Below are 16,084 nucleotides of genomic sequence, written 5' to 3'. Positions count from 1 at the left end.
TGCTTGTTTCGTCTATCCAGCTCCCCCAGATTCTTGAATTCCTTTGCCCAACTCTATGTAATCTGTACTTTGGAGTGATTAGTGAAGAGGGATTCTCTAAGTTGTACTGCTAGTTCCGCCTCAGACTGGGAAATGATTGAGAGCGTGCGTATATATCACATTATCGTGACACCACTGATCCGGCGAATTAGGACCAATTGATGGACCATGCTACAGAACAAGCCGAGAGGATAAAGTTCCACATGCCCAAAATCCCGTGATTTGGGGTGCCGCAATTTCATCGCTACACAGAACTCCTTCGAACTCCAGTACGCGCTCTTTGGTGATCAACCGCGCTGTAGTCGGGATTGCCACCGACGGCCGATGTACTCAGTTGCCCGTGCACAGGCATGCACGCTGACGTCGTGTACATAGACACGCATGGCCGCTCTACGCTGCAGACGCGAGGCGCCGAATCGCCGTTCACCAGATCTCAGAGGTCGGCAATAGAAGAGAGAGAGAGAGAGGCCGAGGCTACCCCAACGGGAGAAGGCACCACATCGTCACGTCAACCAACCGTAGTATGGTCGAGACTCCTAGCAGCACTGGACCGCACAGAGACCTTTTTTTAGAGACAAGACCGCACAGAGACCTGTAGTATGCTCCTTGTGAGCCCGAGAGCCCACGTACATACACTAGGCAAGAAAGAAGTCAGGCGGCCCAGACCTAGAGCCAGCCCCAACAACCACCATCCGCTAGCCCGTTTGCAACCACCGTACACCCGGGGACGACAGCCTCATTATTGTGCCCGGCCAACCCTTCCCATGGCCGAGCTGGTACAGGCAAAAATAATGGACCCTCCCTCCCTCGGGTCGTCGGCCGGCCGACACAGTCTAGGCCGGATACCTCGGAGTCAGGACACTCTGATCGGTCCGCCCCCTGCACACCGCGCTGCAGGTGCGGCAGTTCCAAGTTCCAACAAAAGACCGACCGATCCATCCATCCCTTTTTCTCCGTGTGCCAAAGGTGGTGCCATGCACACTAGTGGCACTGCTAGTGGCGATCGTTTGGTGCTAACTGCTGCTGTGCTGACCCCATGCACGCACGACCGAGAAAGGCCCCCCTTGCGTTTTAACGCGGCGGCTGCTTAATAAAAACAGTAATGAAGTAAAACCACCACGCGTACGACTAGAAGCTTTTACTGAGGTGGAGTTGCAGTGCCAGTACCTAACCAAGCTGGAGCCACAATTGATTATACAAAGTTGCAGTTAATTGGAACGATCGATTGCCCTCCAGTACTTCTAATTGCGCTGGAACAAGATTAGGCGGGGATTAAATCCTATGGGTTTTATTAGAAAGGTCTGATTAGCACAGTCTGGGAAGTCGCCAACCACTCCATCACCGTGCATGCAGCTGTAGATGCCTCTTCGAGGTCACACCCGAGTGTAACCAGCACGCGCCTTCCCGATCCAAGACTTCTCTGCCGATCTGGACGCCACACAGGACCGGTCGCCGCCCTCCGCTGCCCGAAACGATCGGCGCCCGGCCCGGCCAGCTCGGCTTCGGCCCCGCCGTCTCTCGCGTGCACAATGTGAACTTGCACAGGGCGTCAGCTCAGCAGAGACCAAAATGAGTATCCTCTGATTAAGCAAGTAGAGGGCTCTCCTACCTTGGTTAAACGCCAAAATAGTCCCTCCTGAAGCACTGTCATTACCCGCGCCACCTAATTAGAGGATAAACATTTCTCAAGAAAACATCAGAGGTTAAACATTAGCATCCAAGGTTCCAAACACCACGCACTATGACCTACAAAGCCGTAGGAGTATAATCGAGTTGCCGGATGCTGTCTGCTACTAGTAGATCAAATCACTCACTGGCATTGGTCACCAGAGGACTGGGAGGAGTAACGGCATCGTACCTCCAGCACGGCGTAACTGCCCCTGGCGCCCTTTTTAACCGTCTTTCACACAGACATGTCCTGACAGCGCCGGTCACACGCACAGCCAACAACCACCTTAACCTGCCCTGCCCTGCCCTGCCCCGCGGCTGCTGCTGCGACGCACTTTCCACTGGAAAGAAAGGACCGCGCGTGCGACCGCTGTACGTGCGATCGATCGGGCTAGCAGGGCAGGACAGAGAAGCTTCCATCCGTCGTCCTGCACGCACGCCAGACGAACTCACTGACACGCGTATCTGAGTGGAGCCGAGCCGTGAAAGCGCGCTCGTGCCCACTCAATTCCCGCTGGCGCCATTAATTTCCTTTCACCTTTTTTTACGGAGCTCTGCCGGTCGACGCCATGGATGGACCCATGATTGGCTGCTTGAGCGAGCGGGTGATTGAGCGAGCGAGTCGTACTACCGGATGAACGGCGGGTCGATGGGTTGATGGATCGGGAGGAGGATGCAGTTATTGCCGGCCAACTTCTTGCAAGTCTAGTGTTCTCCCCCGTGGCTCGGCCGCGAGTGCGTGGCCGGTGGCTTTGGAACTGGCGTAGTTAACCTGCAGTGCAGCGCGTGCGTCAGTGCATGGCATAGATTTGTTCAGTCCTGGATATAGGAGTAGCAGCTCGCACTTGACTGCCTGATGAGTTACCACGTCCATCATGGGCACGTCGTATCGGCATTCACGCATGCTTTATTGTTGTGGAGTAGGAGCGGTACTGTCCTCCACTCGTCTTCTCCGTTCGGAAATGTATACGGGTAGTACTCCACTGGCTTGAGTGTCAGAAATCAGCCCTGATCATCAATTAATTTCATAGTATGGTGAGATATTATGTGGTACTACTATAAAAATGATAATGCAGTTTGGCCCATGCTCAAAAAGAGATCTTATGTTTGCCGTTTGATCCATATGCACTCAAGGAATTTATAGGAGTAACGTTTAGAAACAAATGACAACCAGCTGGAGTATGTAGGAGTGGCACTGAGCAGGGAGCAACAAGAGTGATTTCGAAAACCAAAGGAGATTACCAATAATAAGAGCTGGGGGCGGGTTGATCCATGGCTCCGGCTCGTCTCCTGCAAATGAGGTCTCCGACGCCATAAATGAGGTCGCCAAGCGTGTGGGTGGGGGAGTTAATTACCGGGGTTACGTACTGGCAGGCAGCGGGGAGGGAGTGGTTATGTTGCCACTCGGCCACAGTTCACCGACAGCCCACCCCAGCACCGCAACGGGGGCCCCCTCTTCCCTTCACCCAGCAAGCTCTCGCGGGAGAGACTTTTCTTCTCTCCTTTGATCTTTGTCTTTCCCTCTGGCTGCGCTGGGCTAAAGCTTTATCACTTGCTACACGCATGCTGTTACAGCTCCCGACCCCACGGCTCCAACCTCCCTCCATGGATTACAGTTACAGGGTAGGTAATTACTAGCTGAATTGCCTGCCCTTTAGGCACCACTACATATGTTGTATCCTTGTATTCATGTAGTAGTCACTAATGCCACAACCTCCTTTAGGGAGTAGTGAATTTCAACCAGCTGAAACTACAGTTGTAACTTGTACTAGCTCCTGGAAGTAACTTTGTCCTGGTAAGATGATGGGTAGACTCGGTGCGTGTACTGCATGGTCACACGAAATCTGTTCAGAAGCTCTCCTTACAGTGGGTGCACACATGACAGTACCACAGTGTCCTAGCGGAGTAGCAGTACAAGTGAACAAGGACGAGCATGCATGGAAGCAGCCCAACCGTTCAACAGATACGTGGAACGCAAGGCACACGTACTCACACTTGAAGTTACTGCCACTGGCCACCCCCAAATCCATTCTTCACTGCTCCCACGGTCTCCCCCTCTTTCACGCGCATACGCAATGTAGGCCTATGTATGTATGCAAGCGGAAGCGTACGTGTATACGCATCGGCCTATCCATCTTTCTATCTAACCACATTTAACGCTCTGCAAGTACAGGGGGTCCGAGGGGCAGTGCAGTAGCTTATATTCACTGGGAGCAGCAGGGCCTTCGCTCCTCCCCACACTACACTGCTCCCCCCACTCTTCCGTGGAGGAGGCCGGGCTCACACTCACTCACTCACTCGCACTGTCACACTGCCTGCTGTGCTGATCATTCCCTCCCTCTGCCCGTCCTCTTCCGGGCCTCCTCTTCCCTGCCAGAGAATCTTGCTCGCTCTGCATTCCGCAGAGAAACATCATGGTACAGTCCAAGAAGAAGTTTCGCGGCGTCAGGCAGCGCCACTGGGGCTCCTGGGTCTCCGAGATCAGGCACCCTCTCCTGTAAGCCTCACTACTCCCTAGCTCTCTCTCTCACTCTCACTAGCTGCTCTACTCCTACTCGCCGGCCTACTCGTGTAGCTATCCCGCTGTGTCCTGAGAGATAGATACATTGATTCCTGTTTGAATTGCTACGTACTTTAAGGTTGCTTTCGTCGATTTTCTCTTGATGCGTTCCAAATGCATGCATGTGTGTTGTGTATGGTTTGCAGGAAGAGGAGGGTGTGGCTGGGCACCTTTGAGACGGCGGAGGAGGCGGCGCGGGCGTACGACGAGGCCGCCATCCTGATGAGCGGGCGCAACGCCAAGACCAACTTCCCCGTGCCAAGGAGCGCCAACGGGGAGATCATCGTCGCCCCAGCAGCGGCGCGGGACGGCCGCGGTGGCGTCGGCTCGTCGTCCTCTGGCGCGGCCGGCGCCAGCAGCCTGTCACAGATCCTCAGCGCCAAGCTCCGCAAGTGCTGCAAGACACCGTCCCCGTCCCTCACCTGCCTCCGCCTCGACACCGAGAAGTCGCACATTGGCGTCTGGCAGAAGCGCGCGGGTGCCCGCGCCGACTCCAGCTGGGTCATGACCGTCGAGCTCAACAAGGAGCCGGCGACAGCGGCAGCGGCACCAACGCCCAGTGACAGCACGGTGTCGGCGACTCCTTCCTCGTCCACTTCCACGTCCACAACGGGCTCGCCGCCGGAGACAATGGAAGACGAGGAGAGGATCGCGCTGCAGATGATCGAGGAGCTGCTGAGCAGGAGCAGCCCGGCCTCGCCGTCACATGGGCTGCTGCACGGTGAAGAAGGCAGCCTCGTCATCTGAAGAAAAATATTGCACGGTTAAGAAAGTGTGATCAGGTCACCATCCCAGATCAAGGATCTGGTAGGGTGGTTGGCGCACAGGCAGTTAAGATCATTGCTCGCTCCACATCGTAGGTACCAGCTGAGCATCTCTCCATCACGCACTACGTAAAATCAAGCTTAGGACAACGATTAATCACTACTGTGTGTGTGTACGTGTGTGAAGCCCAGTGTATTTATAAATTAATCAAAGGCTTACTTGTATGTAACTATGTATATGCCGTCACCGTCATGATACTCACACTATGTATCAACATCATATCAGACTATATAGTACTATATGATTACGTATATATCAGTGATGATATCGCTTTCTAATAAATGGAATAAACACCTTGTAGTGCAGTACTCTTGTGCATTTGATTTCCTTTGTTAGACTATACAGATGAAGTGTTGTTTTCAGTCGGGCGAATTTAAGCGTCTCTCTTCATCAAAGGGATATCCGGAATATGGTGAGGTGATATTTGCACATTCTTAGTTTGACAAGACAGTCGTCTGTAAGCACTGTTCATTCTAGTCCCATAGTCGTAACCCTAATTAAGAACAAGGTTCCAAAATTTGTAAATGGACCATCATATGAATGCAACTATGCAAGCACAAAATTTTGAACATGTATGCGGCATGTTAGTACTTCGTATAGCCGGAAGGAGTAATCACCGAAGGTAAGAGATAGCGTGCACCCCGAGTTTTCCTGTACATCATCTCAACTCCATTAGTGACCTCAAAGAACGTAGTTAGCCGAAGAGCGTCAATGAGAATTTAATTGAGAAGTGAACTTACGAAATCATTTGGTAAGCCCAAACGAGACGAAGAATGCGATTTACCGAAAACATCTGTCAATCAATTACTCCTGCGCATGAGACTCTCCATGCAATTCCTGGATGTTCCCGTGTGTAACCCTCTTGTAATACACAAGGGATCAGTCACGAATCATCAGATGCTCTAAGAAAATTGCTGCATGGAAACATCATCCGTCAGCTAGCTAGAGGCGAACTCAAATACGTCAGTGCGTTAACATTAACATGTGTAAGTGCATCGAATTTGAAAGAATATCAGATTTACATTTCTCAGTATTAAAATAGGTCCAGTTGGGAGATGATCAATAATCAGTAACCATGTTAGACTATGACTAGTACACAGACCATACGCACTACTGCACCAGGCTATGTGGACCAGTAGATGACCACAAGGCATCAACTAAACCAAGATGGTGCACAAAACCACATGCATACAGAATTATAAATGCTAGGTTTTCATCCATACATATGCATTGTCACCTTCAAGCAATTGCGTTTTGTGCTGCGACGCCAATGCAGCACGAGCTAGCAAGCAACAGTGTTTGCAGGATAAGATAACAATCATGTATGAAATGTTAAATGGGAAAAGAAAAGGAAGCACTAAAATGGGTGATAAAGATCCATGGTCCCCATATTGTTTCCCTTTCTTATTTTCACGACACACATATAGTCGCAATGAAGTGCAAATCAGCTCCACACGGTTGGTTCTATAGGTTGGTAAAGCACGCAGTCAATGCAGAAGGGCCCGGTCAGTTAGTTGGTCAGCCATAAAGTACAATCATGTCAGAAAAAATAAGAATAATAATAACAGCATGAGGATATATACTAGCTGCCTGCCATTGATGCATACACTAGTATGAGGTCTAAGACAGTGGCACTACACATTTAGTAGTAGTGCAGTGGTACACAAAATGATGAAATGGTACCTGATTAAGACCTTGGTGAAATCCAATGGTGGTGGCCAGAAGCAAAAGCGATGCCAATATAGCGAGATCCCTACTGAGTTGGGATGCTTAGATACAAACAAATCAGTTTGCCTTTCTCGTCATGTCCTTGTTATCAGAAAAGGTGATCACCACTTCAGGTCTCCATCCATCAAAACATAATAAATGGGCTCCGCACAGCAAAGCTGAAATATTATGACAATTAGTGCTCCTAATATGTCCTGCAGAACAAATTGTTAGATATATGATGCTCCAATGATTTAGGGTAGTGACACTGCTGCTGCTGCTATATTTTCTGAAAAAGATCATACTAGTCCCGCCTTGACATCTTGTGGTGCCACAGTAGCTGGTGAAGGACCTCCCATGTTGCAAAAGCATGCATTCAATATGTCCAGTAGTGTAGGTGTACTGGTCCCCCAACATTAACTTTGCCCTTTGCTACACTCATTGGAATCAATCTGGCGATGCCATCCTAATCAACATTCAACATTTGTAAGGCATATCGCATTAAGTTACCCAGCGATGTTGACACTGTTATCCCCCAGATCCACCTAAAATGGCCCAAATTATGGTGCATGTACATGCCAACTAATTGATTAATGACATTGTCAAGTGGATGGTAAAGATAGCAGGAGTATTACCCTGGCAATGCCAATGAGTAGAAAAATGGAAAGCTGCTATGTTTCAACTTTTGGATAAAGAGGAGGCTGCAAACGTAAACTGTTAGACAAAGGACGTCATGCATTCCTTAGCTTGTAAGTGAAGAATCAATTTTAAGTGTACATTTCCACTATATTCTACTGCTTACCAGCAAGGTGCCTGTGCTACGCCACGAACCACAGAAAACAAGGTGGAATTTGGTATACCCAAGAACAAGAACTTGTTTGACAGTTGGTCCGAATGTAATTAGTGGAAGGAGACGGCACGAGGGGGGAATTCAGGAGGACCGTGAAGGTTTGCATGGTCCTGCCCTGTCAGAGTTTGAAGGAGGAAGATTGGGAGAAGAGTGAACAGACGAGCATAAGTAGGACAGATATGATAAGTATTTTTAAGGCAATTCACACATACAAAGAAAAACGTATTTAAAATAGAAGCTCACTGAAATTATTTCTCCCATAAACCACTCGAGGGATAAGTTCACACTAGGTTGTAACAAAAGACTATATCAGAGACTAATCATGTGCCTATTAATATAGAAGTGATTAGGGTTGAGAGTCTATTTTTTGCCAACAACCAATGTATTGTGATTTATAAACTGAATTAAGGATTCACAAATAGTTCAAACGGAAAGCATCTCACCTAACTTGTAGTATTATTGGTATAGAAACTTGTAGGGTTAGGGTCATAAGACTTGGTAATTGGTATATCAGCAACCGCACACTTGCAGTGCATGGTTTCCACTGTAATGTATACCTTTTTGCGAAGACTATGCAATATATACTCAGATATGAGACAACATCATTTGAAAAATAAGTTTGCCTAAACTTCTTTCTCCGAAAAAACACCCAAAAGAAAAAAATGGAGTATTAACCATGCATCAAATAGTGAACCATAAATTTGCAATTAAGAAGTAAAGAAATTAGGGTTGATTAGGGCCGAGAGTCTAGATTTTGTCATTGTATTGTGACCTGTAAAAATTGAATCAAAGATTACCAGATGGTTCAAATCAAAAGTATACCACCATACTTTTATAACTATTCCGAGTTCCAAACACATTGGACTGCTGAAATATCCAGCGAGTAAATTGCTATACTACGCAAAGCTATAGCGTAAAAGAGACCCAACATGAGAGAACCGCCAATTTACCATGTTTAGGAAGATGCCAACGAAACATGTTATGTGCGGACACAGCTAATTCATAATGCACATAGGAAATGAACCTGCTTAGTAAATATTGGAATGCTTTGGTCTGCAGTTAGTGTGTACGCACACTCTGGGTTTATCGGTATCGATACTTCTTTTATCAAAGATAAATCACATCTGGCACGCTTCTTCATGATAAAATGTGCAAAGCTCTTGCACATTCTCTAAAACATCACTCTAAAAGAATCAGGTCTGACCAGCATTTCTGCAAGCAGCTAGCTGTAGATCAGCCAACCACCCATTGCAAAGCGTTGGTAAGTATAACTGCTTAGTGTATGATCAGACCCCTACCCCTCTTAGGAGGGCTTAGTACTGCTGGTGGTCCTAGCTAGTTGTTAGATCTTGACACTATCAAAGGCTCATAGCCATTCAGAATGGTTATATGCTTGATGAATCATTATCTTGGGTTTATTTCAACAATCCTGTCCATAGAACAAAATAAATAATGCATACCCTTTATTTCAGTTTACACATACATTACACTAAGACTTTCAGAACAACATTTTAGTATATGTCACAGTGTAACCGTGGTATGCATGCAGAAAAGATCCCCAATTTCGACCATCGTATAATACTAGAGAAAAATTTCCAAGACTACAGGCGGCGGTCAAAACATCGAAAAACTGAAGATTTACTCATTAATCTTGCAGAAGTACAGAGTTCTTTTTTCGAGCTTGAAGAAGTACAGAGATAAGGGGTAAACTTCTCAAGGAAGTAGTAAATGTTTTCTAGGATGTTTTGAGAATTCAGTGTTAATAGCGATGGCCCGACATGGTAATAAAAATGCAGACGAACATCTAGCATCGCAGTTGACCAGGCTACAGAATAGGTATGGAAGGCTACTCTATGCTAAATTGCTGCTTAACCCTTTAGTTCTTTATAGATTTGAAAATAAACCTGTAATTTTGTAAAAACATTATTTCACTAGAATAAACTAACTTTTTGACAGCTCCCGCTGACATACCTTTGAAGAATGAATATATAGTGGTTTGCCTGGTCCTACTGGTTAGTGTCTAGTTATTGCACATCACCAACATTTTCTTTTTGAAAAAAACAGTCCAGAAAGGCCAAGTGAACTAGTTCGAACTTCTGGACCAACAACTTTCATACGGCAATAGGACATAGATCAAATCTGATACTATTTAAAAAATATGCATGGCGCAATTGTATTTTTTCGAGAAAACGCAAGAGACTTTGCGTTTCATTTCATTGAACAGGAAGACATCAGAGGTACTGTTAGAGTTATATTAATATAGTCTTTTGGCCTTTTGCATTCTAGTCTATTGGCATCCTCTTGAGCCTTTTGGCATCCTCATGTATGTGTATATATGTTGGCTTTGACCTCCTAATAATACAAGTTGTTCTCCTCTCAACATGGTATTAGAGCTCTAGTTTTTTTTTCGATCCAATCTCTCACCGGCTCATTCTGCTCCTCCGCTCCTGCGGGCGTCCACACATCGATCCATAGCTGGCTGTTGGATCCCATCGAGACTTGGTCTCATCGAACCAGTCGCTGCTGCTCCTCTCCGTGAAGTCAATCTCTTTGCTCTGCCGCCGATCCCGTTTGCCAGATCGTGCTAGTGCTCCTGACGCGTCTCGTAGCCGATCTCCGTCTCGTCTCTACCCGCCAAACAGCGAAGTCCGGCCACTCGAGGCACCCTGCCGCCTCGAGGTCCGGCATCCCCCATCGGCCTTCTGCTCTTCCAGGTCGGGCCGCCGCCGTCGCGTCTCGGGCTGGTGCTCGAGGTCCGGCCGCCGCCGCCGCTGCGTCTCTGACTGGCGCTCGGGTCCGGCCGCCGCCTCCGCGTCTCGGGCTGGTGCTCGAGGTCCGGCAGTCGTCGCCGCGTCTCTGACTGGCGCTCAGGTCCGGCCGCCGCCTCCGCGTCTCTGACTGGCGCTCTGGTCCGGCCGCCGCCGCTGGCCTTTGGCTCACCCAGGTCGGGTCGCCGCAACTTTGCTCCTCTGATTCTGGTGTACGAGCGCTGCGGGCGCTGCTTCTATCGTTTGACTTACTCTGGATTCATCGATCGGTTGTGTGGATTGATTAAAAAAAAGAGAAGGTAAAAAAAAAAGAGGTACAGAGAGCACACCATGTCTTCGACCTCGTTGGGCTATGTCGCCATTCCGCGCTGCCCGGTGATTTTTGATGGGGCTAGCTATGCTGAGTTTGCTGCTTTTATGCGCATTCACATGCGTGTCCTTCGTCTCTGGGGAGTTCTTTCCGGCGAGGTTCCTTGTCCTCAGCGCCCGGTTCCTCCTGTGGCTCCTATCCCACCGCCGCCTCCACCGGATCTTGCGGCAAATGCTTCTGATGATGATAGGGCTGCAGCCCGAGTTGCTGCTGATGATGCGGTTGCTGCTTATGACCAGCAGGTCGTGGTTTATTCGGATGCTCTTTCCGTTTATCGTGATGATCTGGCTGCTTACACTCAGTGGTGTGATGATGATGCTCGTGCAGCTGCTGTCCTCACTGCCAGTGTTCTACCACAGTTTGCTTCTGAGTTTATGGGTCTCGGCACTGTGTTTGAGATGTGGACTCATCTTCGTCAGCGCTATCAGCCCTCTGGTGATGCTCTCTACTTGTCTGTGGTACGTCAGGAGCATGCTCTTCAGCAGGGAGACTCCACTATTGATGAGTTCTACACTCAGAGTTCTGCTATCTGGCGCCAGCTTGACTCCCTTCGCACTGCTGTTTGTGGCACTTGCGCCTGTTGCCAGACTGTGAGGTCCGACTTGGAGTTTCAGCGTGTCTATGAGTTTCTGTCGCGGCTCCGTGGGGAGTTTGAGCCTCGGCGTGCTCAGTTGTTTGCTCGTGGCCGTGTTCCTATTTCTGAGGTGCTTTCTGAGCTTCGTGCTGAGGAGACTCGCCTTCGTGGTGCCGGTCTGCTTCAAGTTCCATCTGTGCTTGCTGCTCAAGTTGCTGCTCCACCAGTACCTTCTCGCTCGAGTGCTCCGCCGCTACTACCCACTCCTTCTGGTAGTGAGAGCCGCACTCGTGAGGGCCGCTCTCGTCCTCATATTCATTGTGGAGAGCCGCACTCGTGAGGGCCACCGCCGGGAGCGCGGCGAGCAGGCGACAACAGCCACGTGCACCGCGCCGCCGCCACGCCGGCCCGCAGCATCCGCCGCCAGGAATCGCCGGGGCAAGGGCCGCCGCGCGCGTGCTCACCCGCCCAGCGGCTACCACCGGCGGCGGCCGGGAGGGTGGAAGGAGGGGGACGGGTGGGTTGGGGCAGAAACGCGCAACCCAGATCTGGGCGCCCTCATCTCTGCTGCTCGTAGCAGCGGCCGGCCGCCGCCACAGCAGCGCCACCGCGCACGCGTTCCACACCATCACGGCCTCCCCGGAGCGCAGACGACCGCCTGCCTCGCCACCGCGCGCTCCCGCCGCTCCAGCGCACAAACAGCAGCGCGCGAGCTCACGGACGAGGGCCCCGCCGCCGCCGTCCACCGGCGAGGGCTTCGCCCGCCGGTATCCTCCGGCGACGGCGAGGGGAGTTTGAGGTGGCGGCTAGGGTTTCGCCACCCGAGTCGCCCCCTGGGAGCGACGCAGGGGCCGGGGGGGGGGGGGGGGGGCTTTTCCACCTATCACATAAACACTAATGGCGCAATTGTATTTGATTCAAGTCTGGCATCAATATTGTCTAGTGTAATAATTTGTTCGTTTGAAAAATGTGAAGTCATGGTGTTGGTCTTGGTACATGCATAAACTGTTTATTTCGACAGCCACAATTTCAATTTCATCATTTGAATTCTTTTATACTTGAATGATGTTCGGTCTCACTTATTATTTGCAACCTAAATAGTTGTGCAGATCTTCTATTTCTCAGAATAATATCCTTAAGCTAAACATAGACTAACAGACCTGAATGCATGGACCCTATGATAGTCAAGAAATTTTTTAACCAGAATATGATAGTCAAGAGTTATAGGCAGGTGATGACACTTAGAGCACAAGAACCCAGGCGAACAGTTTCAAGAGCATAAATGTGCCAGGCCTACATTGTGCAAAAGCAACCTTCAAAGCAACAATAGGACTGAGGTCATGTTATATGTATTTGTCCATTTGCTTTCAAAAGATGACAAACGAGTAACCCACATATTATAAAATTTCCCTCTCAGTCTCATTTTAGAAATGGCCAGAGCGTAACTTAATTCCCAACCAAGTACAATCAATACAATAGAAGTATAACTTCTCTATACAAAAGAAGTTCAGAAAGAGCACATATTACCCGACATAATCAACCTATACCGGACACCTTGATTGTTTGATACTAGATATATCCACAAGCAACCAGGTCACAAATTTGACCCTATAATTCAATATGGAGGAGCAGGAGGTCTAGATAGAATGTGGCAAACGGGTTAATCATTGCATTCCCGAGTGAAAACACAGAGCAGATTGACAACCAAGAAAATTCCTTAAGTATCTAGACTAGAAGGGACCAAAACTACAGCAAAAGAAGTCGCCGTAAGAGTAACATATGCTAAGGGGCATCGTACAATAAGGGAGCAAAATGACTCCATGCTTCTTGAAAGGAAACAGCAAATATCCTAAAACCAAAATGAGTTGAATGGCTGATTTGCACTAAATTATTAGCTACCAAGATCTGTCCAGCTTTCTGCTGGGAGAGTATAGAGTCACTCCTATATATGGTAAGACATCAATCATAGTTGCCTGTGCTAGAGCTAGCCACACAAGTACAGAATCAAATGTTCTAAAGCTGTGATGTAACTCATTAACTACAAACGGATTCTAACAATTACTTTCACAAATCAAAAACTTGAACAACTACAATAGGATAAAGGAAAACTGCAAATCATACCTTTGTATTTGACTCATATATTGTTTACACTGACATAGGGGCAGATAATTTACATTTGTCATATGAATTTATGCTATAGAATGCATGTCAAAGAGACGAAGAGTCGCCACTGCACTCCGACAGGCTTCAGAGAATGAACAGACCAACTAAAATCTTGCAGTCATCCTCAATCGCAAAGAAATTAACACATCCCCGTCCTCCATTCAAGATACTGCTTGGAGGAATTTTTCAGGTTAACTAAATATGACTTGGCATACTCTCAAAATCCACGATTCATACTCTGTCCATAAACTTGTTAGAAACAGTGGCAGATATTTCTCCTGTAATGAAAATTCTACAACTCCACAATGGTGACTACTTGTTCAGTTGTTCAAATCCTTTGTACAGCTTACTTTGTTTCCATCTGGTACATATATTACTGTCACCAGAGTTTTAGTCTTCCTGATCAAACATACTGCTGCTGAATGCTGAAACATCACAACCTGGTTAAAATGACGCAATTAGGTCTTGTGGAAGTGCTTGAAAGAGTTACATGGCCTATAAATACCTACATGTCATTGACTTTAAACAATCTAAATCATCCAAACAAGGGTGCAGAAGATTATAAGGTTCAACATTGTAGGATCAACCAGCCTACTATAGATAGTGGTACCACACATCTCAATTTCTCCATTTCTGGGGCAAAGGATCGCCATAGAGAAGTTTTAAAAGGTAGATCCTTTTGAAGCACTATTGCTTGCTCTTCCACCAACAGGAGCAACTGCAAATGGTCCTTGCTAGTCCATAAGTGCCACAACTGCACATTTGAACAACTAGAGATTTTGTCAACTGGGAACATAACTGTTTCTTTGCAGATACCTAGCATTAACAGAGTCCGCTTCGAAAAAGCATTAACAGAGTCAAAAGCTTCCATTATTTGGCCACATGTGTACTTGCCATGTCACCCACATACAACACAATTGTGCTCTTTAGGAAGGACTCTTCCCTGCTAAACATACCATGGCAGGAAGACACAGAACTAGCAAATTGTCATCCAGCTTCGCTTGAATCAGATGCATGAGACAGGTAAAGCACCTGCATAGTGCACATTACTTCGCAAATATATAATGAACTTGCAATGCCAGAGTTATTAACAAGAATCCATGCTTTTATCTGACATTCATCTGAATTCAAACTTCAGAGGCATTGTAAATAACTACTACTAGCTCGAAACAACAAGCATTCAGAAATTATGTCCAGAAACCTTAACCTCCCAAAAGCAGCAAAACCAACAAAAGCATTGCCTATAAACCAACAAAGGCAATAGTCACATTTGCACCAAGCCACGCATCCACATGGCCACGTGGATACGATCACAAGGAGGTCCTAACTACTCCCTCCGTTCCTAAATATTTGTCTTTCTAAAGATTTCAACAAGTGACTACATACAAAGCAAAATGAGTGAATCTACAATCTAAAATATGTCTATATACATCCGTATGTGATAGTCCATTTGAAATATCTAAAAAGACAAATATTTAGGAACGGAGGGAGTACAACATAATCTACACCGCGAAACCTAAAATCCTGCCAAAATTCCGGGGGCAGCTCCTCAAAATTCGCCCTCGCCTGGTCACTCTGCGTCTCCCCCGTTCGAGCCCCGCGAAAACCGGCCCGCGTTTCGGCGTCCGTGCGCACCCAGAGCAGTCATCTCGGCTCAAGGTAGTCGCGCGTTACGCCCCCACGGCCCCGCCTCGCCCACCATCCATTTCCCTTCGTCCAGAAACACGAGAGTCGATTAGGAGAGGAAACTTTCGGCATACCTCGCAGCGCGGCGGAGCGGAACGGAGACCAAGTGGACACGCGCCGGGTATCATGTACGGGGACGGCGAGGGATTCGGGTCGCCGGTGAGGTGAGCGGCGCTGCACATTGAGAGACGCCAAGACGGGGAGGGGATGGGCTCGTGTTTGGGAGTGTTCATTGTTCAGTTGGGCCGTGTGCATGTGTGTTATGGTTTATATGGGCTGTCGATATGTGATTTGGCGATGTGGGCCTTTTTCCATTTACTAGGTAATTGCCCGTGCGTTGCAACGGGATACACAATTAAAACACTATGAGACAAACTGGTCTATCGTCAAAGCAACCACTACCATAACATCGTCACATATTTGATCTTATAAAGAAGGAGAGATTAACATATGAAACTAAATGAATATGGATGAGAATTAATGATTTTTCTGCCGCAAAGATCCTTTGGCGCTACTATGGTAGTGGTTAATTTCACGATAGACCAATTTGCCGCCACGGTAGCGTTTTAATTGTGTATATCCGTTGCAACGCACGCGAAAATACCAAGAGTATATATACAAAAAAGGAACTGTCATACCAAGTGTCCATGCGTACGGCTATAACAAAATTCCGAGAAGCAATAGTATGTAGATAAAACTACAACAACCAGTTTTGTGCATAAATAAACATTTATGTGCTTACGGCTATAACAAAATTCCGAGAAACAATAGTATGCAGATATTACTACAACAACCAGTTTTGTGCATAAATAAGCATTTATGTGATGCAAATCCAAGTATATATGTCTAACTTTTCATTGCATACTTCTAAATA

General features: G+C 47.7%; 2 protein-coding genes and 1 long non-coding RNA gene across 6 annotated transcripts; 1 reads left to right on the top strand and 2 right to left on the bottom strand.

Moving 5' to 3' along the window:
* Positions 1–1,142: 1,142 nt before the first annotated feature.
* LOC123171562 (uncharacterized) lies at positions 1,143–4,676 on the bottom strand. 2 transcript variants are annotated; one of them, XR_006485295.1, is made up of 4 exons: positions 4,438–4,676; positions 2,553–2,715; positions 1,649–2,479; positions 1,143–1,575 (listed from the first exon to the last, which is right to left on the bottom strand). It is a non-coding gene; the product is annotated as an uncharacterized lncRNA (long non-coding RNA). The 2 variants fall into 2 exon arrangements; XR_006485296.1 differs by having other exon boundaries at positions 1,143–1,702; positions 1,898–2,479.
* LOC123171560 (ethylene-responsive transcription factor WIN1) lies at positions 3,895–5,397 on the top strand. Its single transcript, XM_044589013.1, has 2 exons — positions 3,895–4,204; positions 4,414–5,397. The coding sequence occupies exons 1-2, from the start codon at positions 4,122–4,124 to the stop codon at positions 5,012–5,014; spliced, it is 684 nt and encodes a 227-aa protein (XP_044444948.1). The 5' UTR covers positions 3,895–4,121; the 3' UTR covers positions 5,015–5,397.
* LOC123171561 (uncharacterized) lies at positions 5,371–15,440 on the bottom strand. 3 transcript variants are annotated; one of them, XR_006485294.1, is made up of 4 exons: positions 13,483–15,440; positions 6,776–7,764; positions 5,833–6,006; positions 5,371–5,743 (listed from the first exon to the last, which is right to left on the bottom strand). XR_006485294.1 is itself a non-coding variant. In XM_044589014.1 (2 exons), exon 2 carries the CDS (start codon positions 11,988–11,990, stop codon positions 11,481–11,483), a length of 510 nt encoding a protein of 169 aa, XP_044444949.1. In that variant the 5' UTR covers positions 11,991–13,964; positions 15,285–15,440; the 3' UTR covers positions 10,676–11,480. The 3 variants fall into 3 exon arrangements, 1 of the variants encoding a protein (XP_044444949.1); XR_006485293.1 differs by having other exon boundaries at positions 6,776–14,556; positions 15,285–15,440; XM_044589014.1 differs by lacking the exons at positions 5,371–5,743; positions 5,833–6,006; positions 6,776–7,764 and having other exon boundaries at positions 10,676–13,964; positions 15,285–15,440.
* Positions 15,441–16,084: the final 644 nt, after the last annotated feature.

Source organism: Triticum aestivum, chromosome 7D (genome assembly GCF_018294505.1).
Source record: "Triticum aestivum cultivar Chinese Spring chromosome 7D, IWGSC CS RefSeq v2.1, whole genome shotgun sequence".
Lineage (NCBI taxonomy): Eukaryota > Viridiplantae > Streptophyta > Magnoliopsida > Poales > Poaceae > Triticum > Triticum aestivum.
The sequence above is the reverse complement of the archived record's forward strand: the minus strand, read 5'-3'. Positions and strand labels throughout refer to the sequence as shown.

What these genes read in the sequence shown, in the direction of transcription:
- LOC123171560 (XM_044589013.1), top strand. Translation starts at nt 4,122, where the DNA reads ATGGTACAGTCCAAGAAGAAGTTTCGCGGCGTCAGGCAGCGCCACTGG. An exon ending in GAGATCAGGCACCCTCTCCT is followed by an intron (nt 4,205 to 4,413) that starts GTAAGCCTCACT and finishes TATGGTTTGCAG; the next exon opens with GAAGAGGAGGGTGTGGCTGG.
- LOC123171561 (XM_044589014.1), bottom strand. Translation starts at nt 11,990, where the DNA reads ATGGTGTGGAACGCGTGCGCGGTGGCGCTGCTGTGGCGGCGGCCGGCC.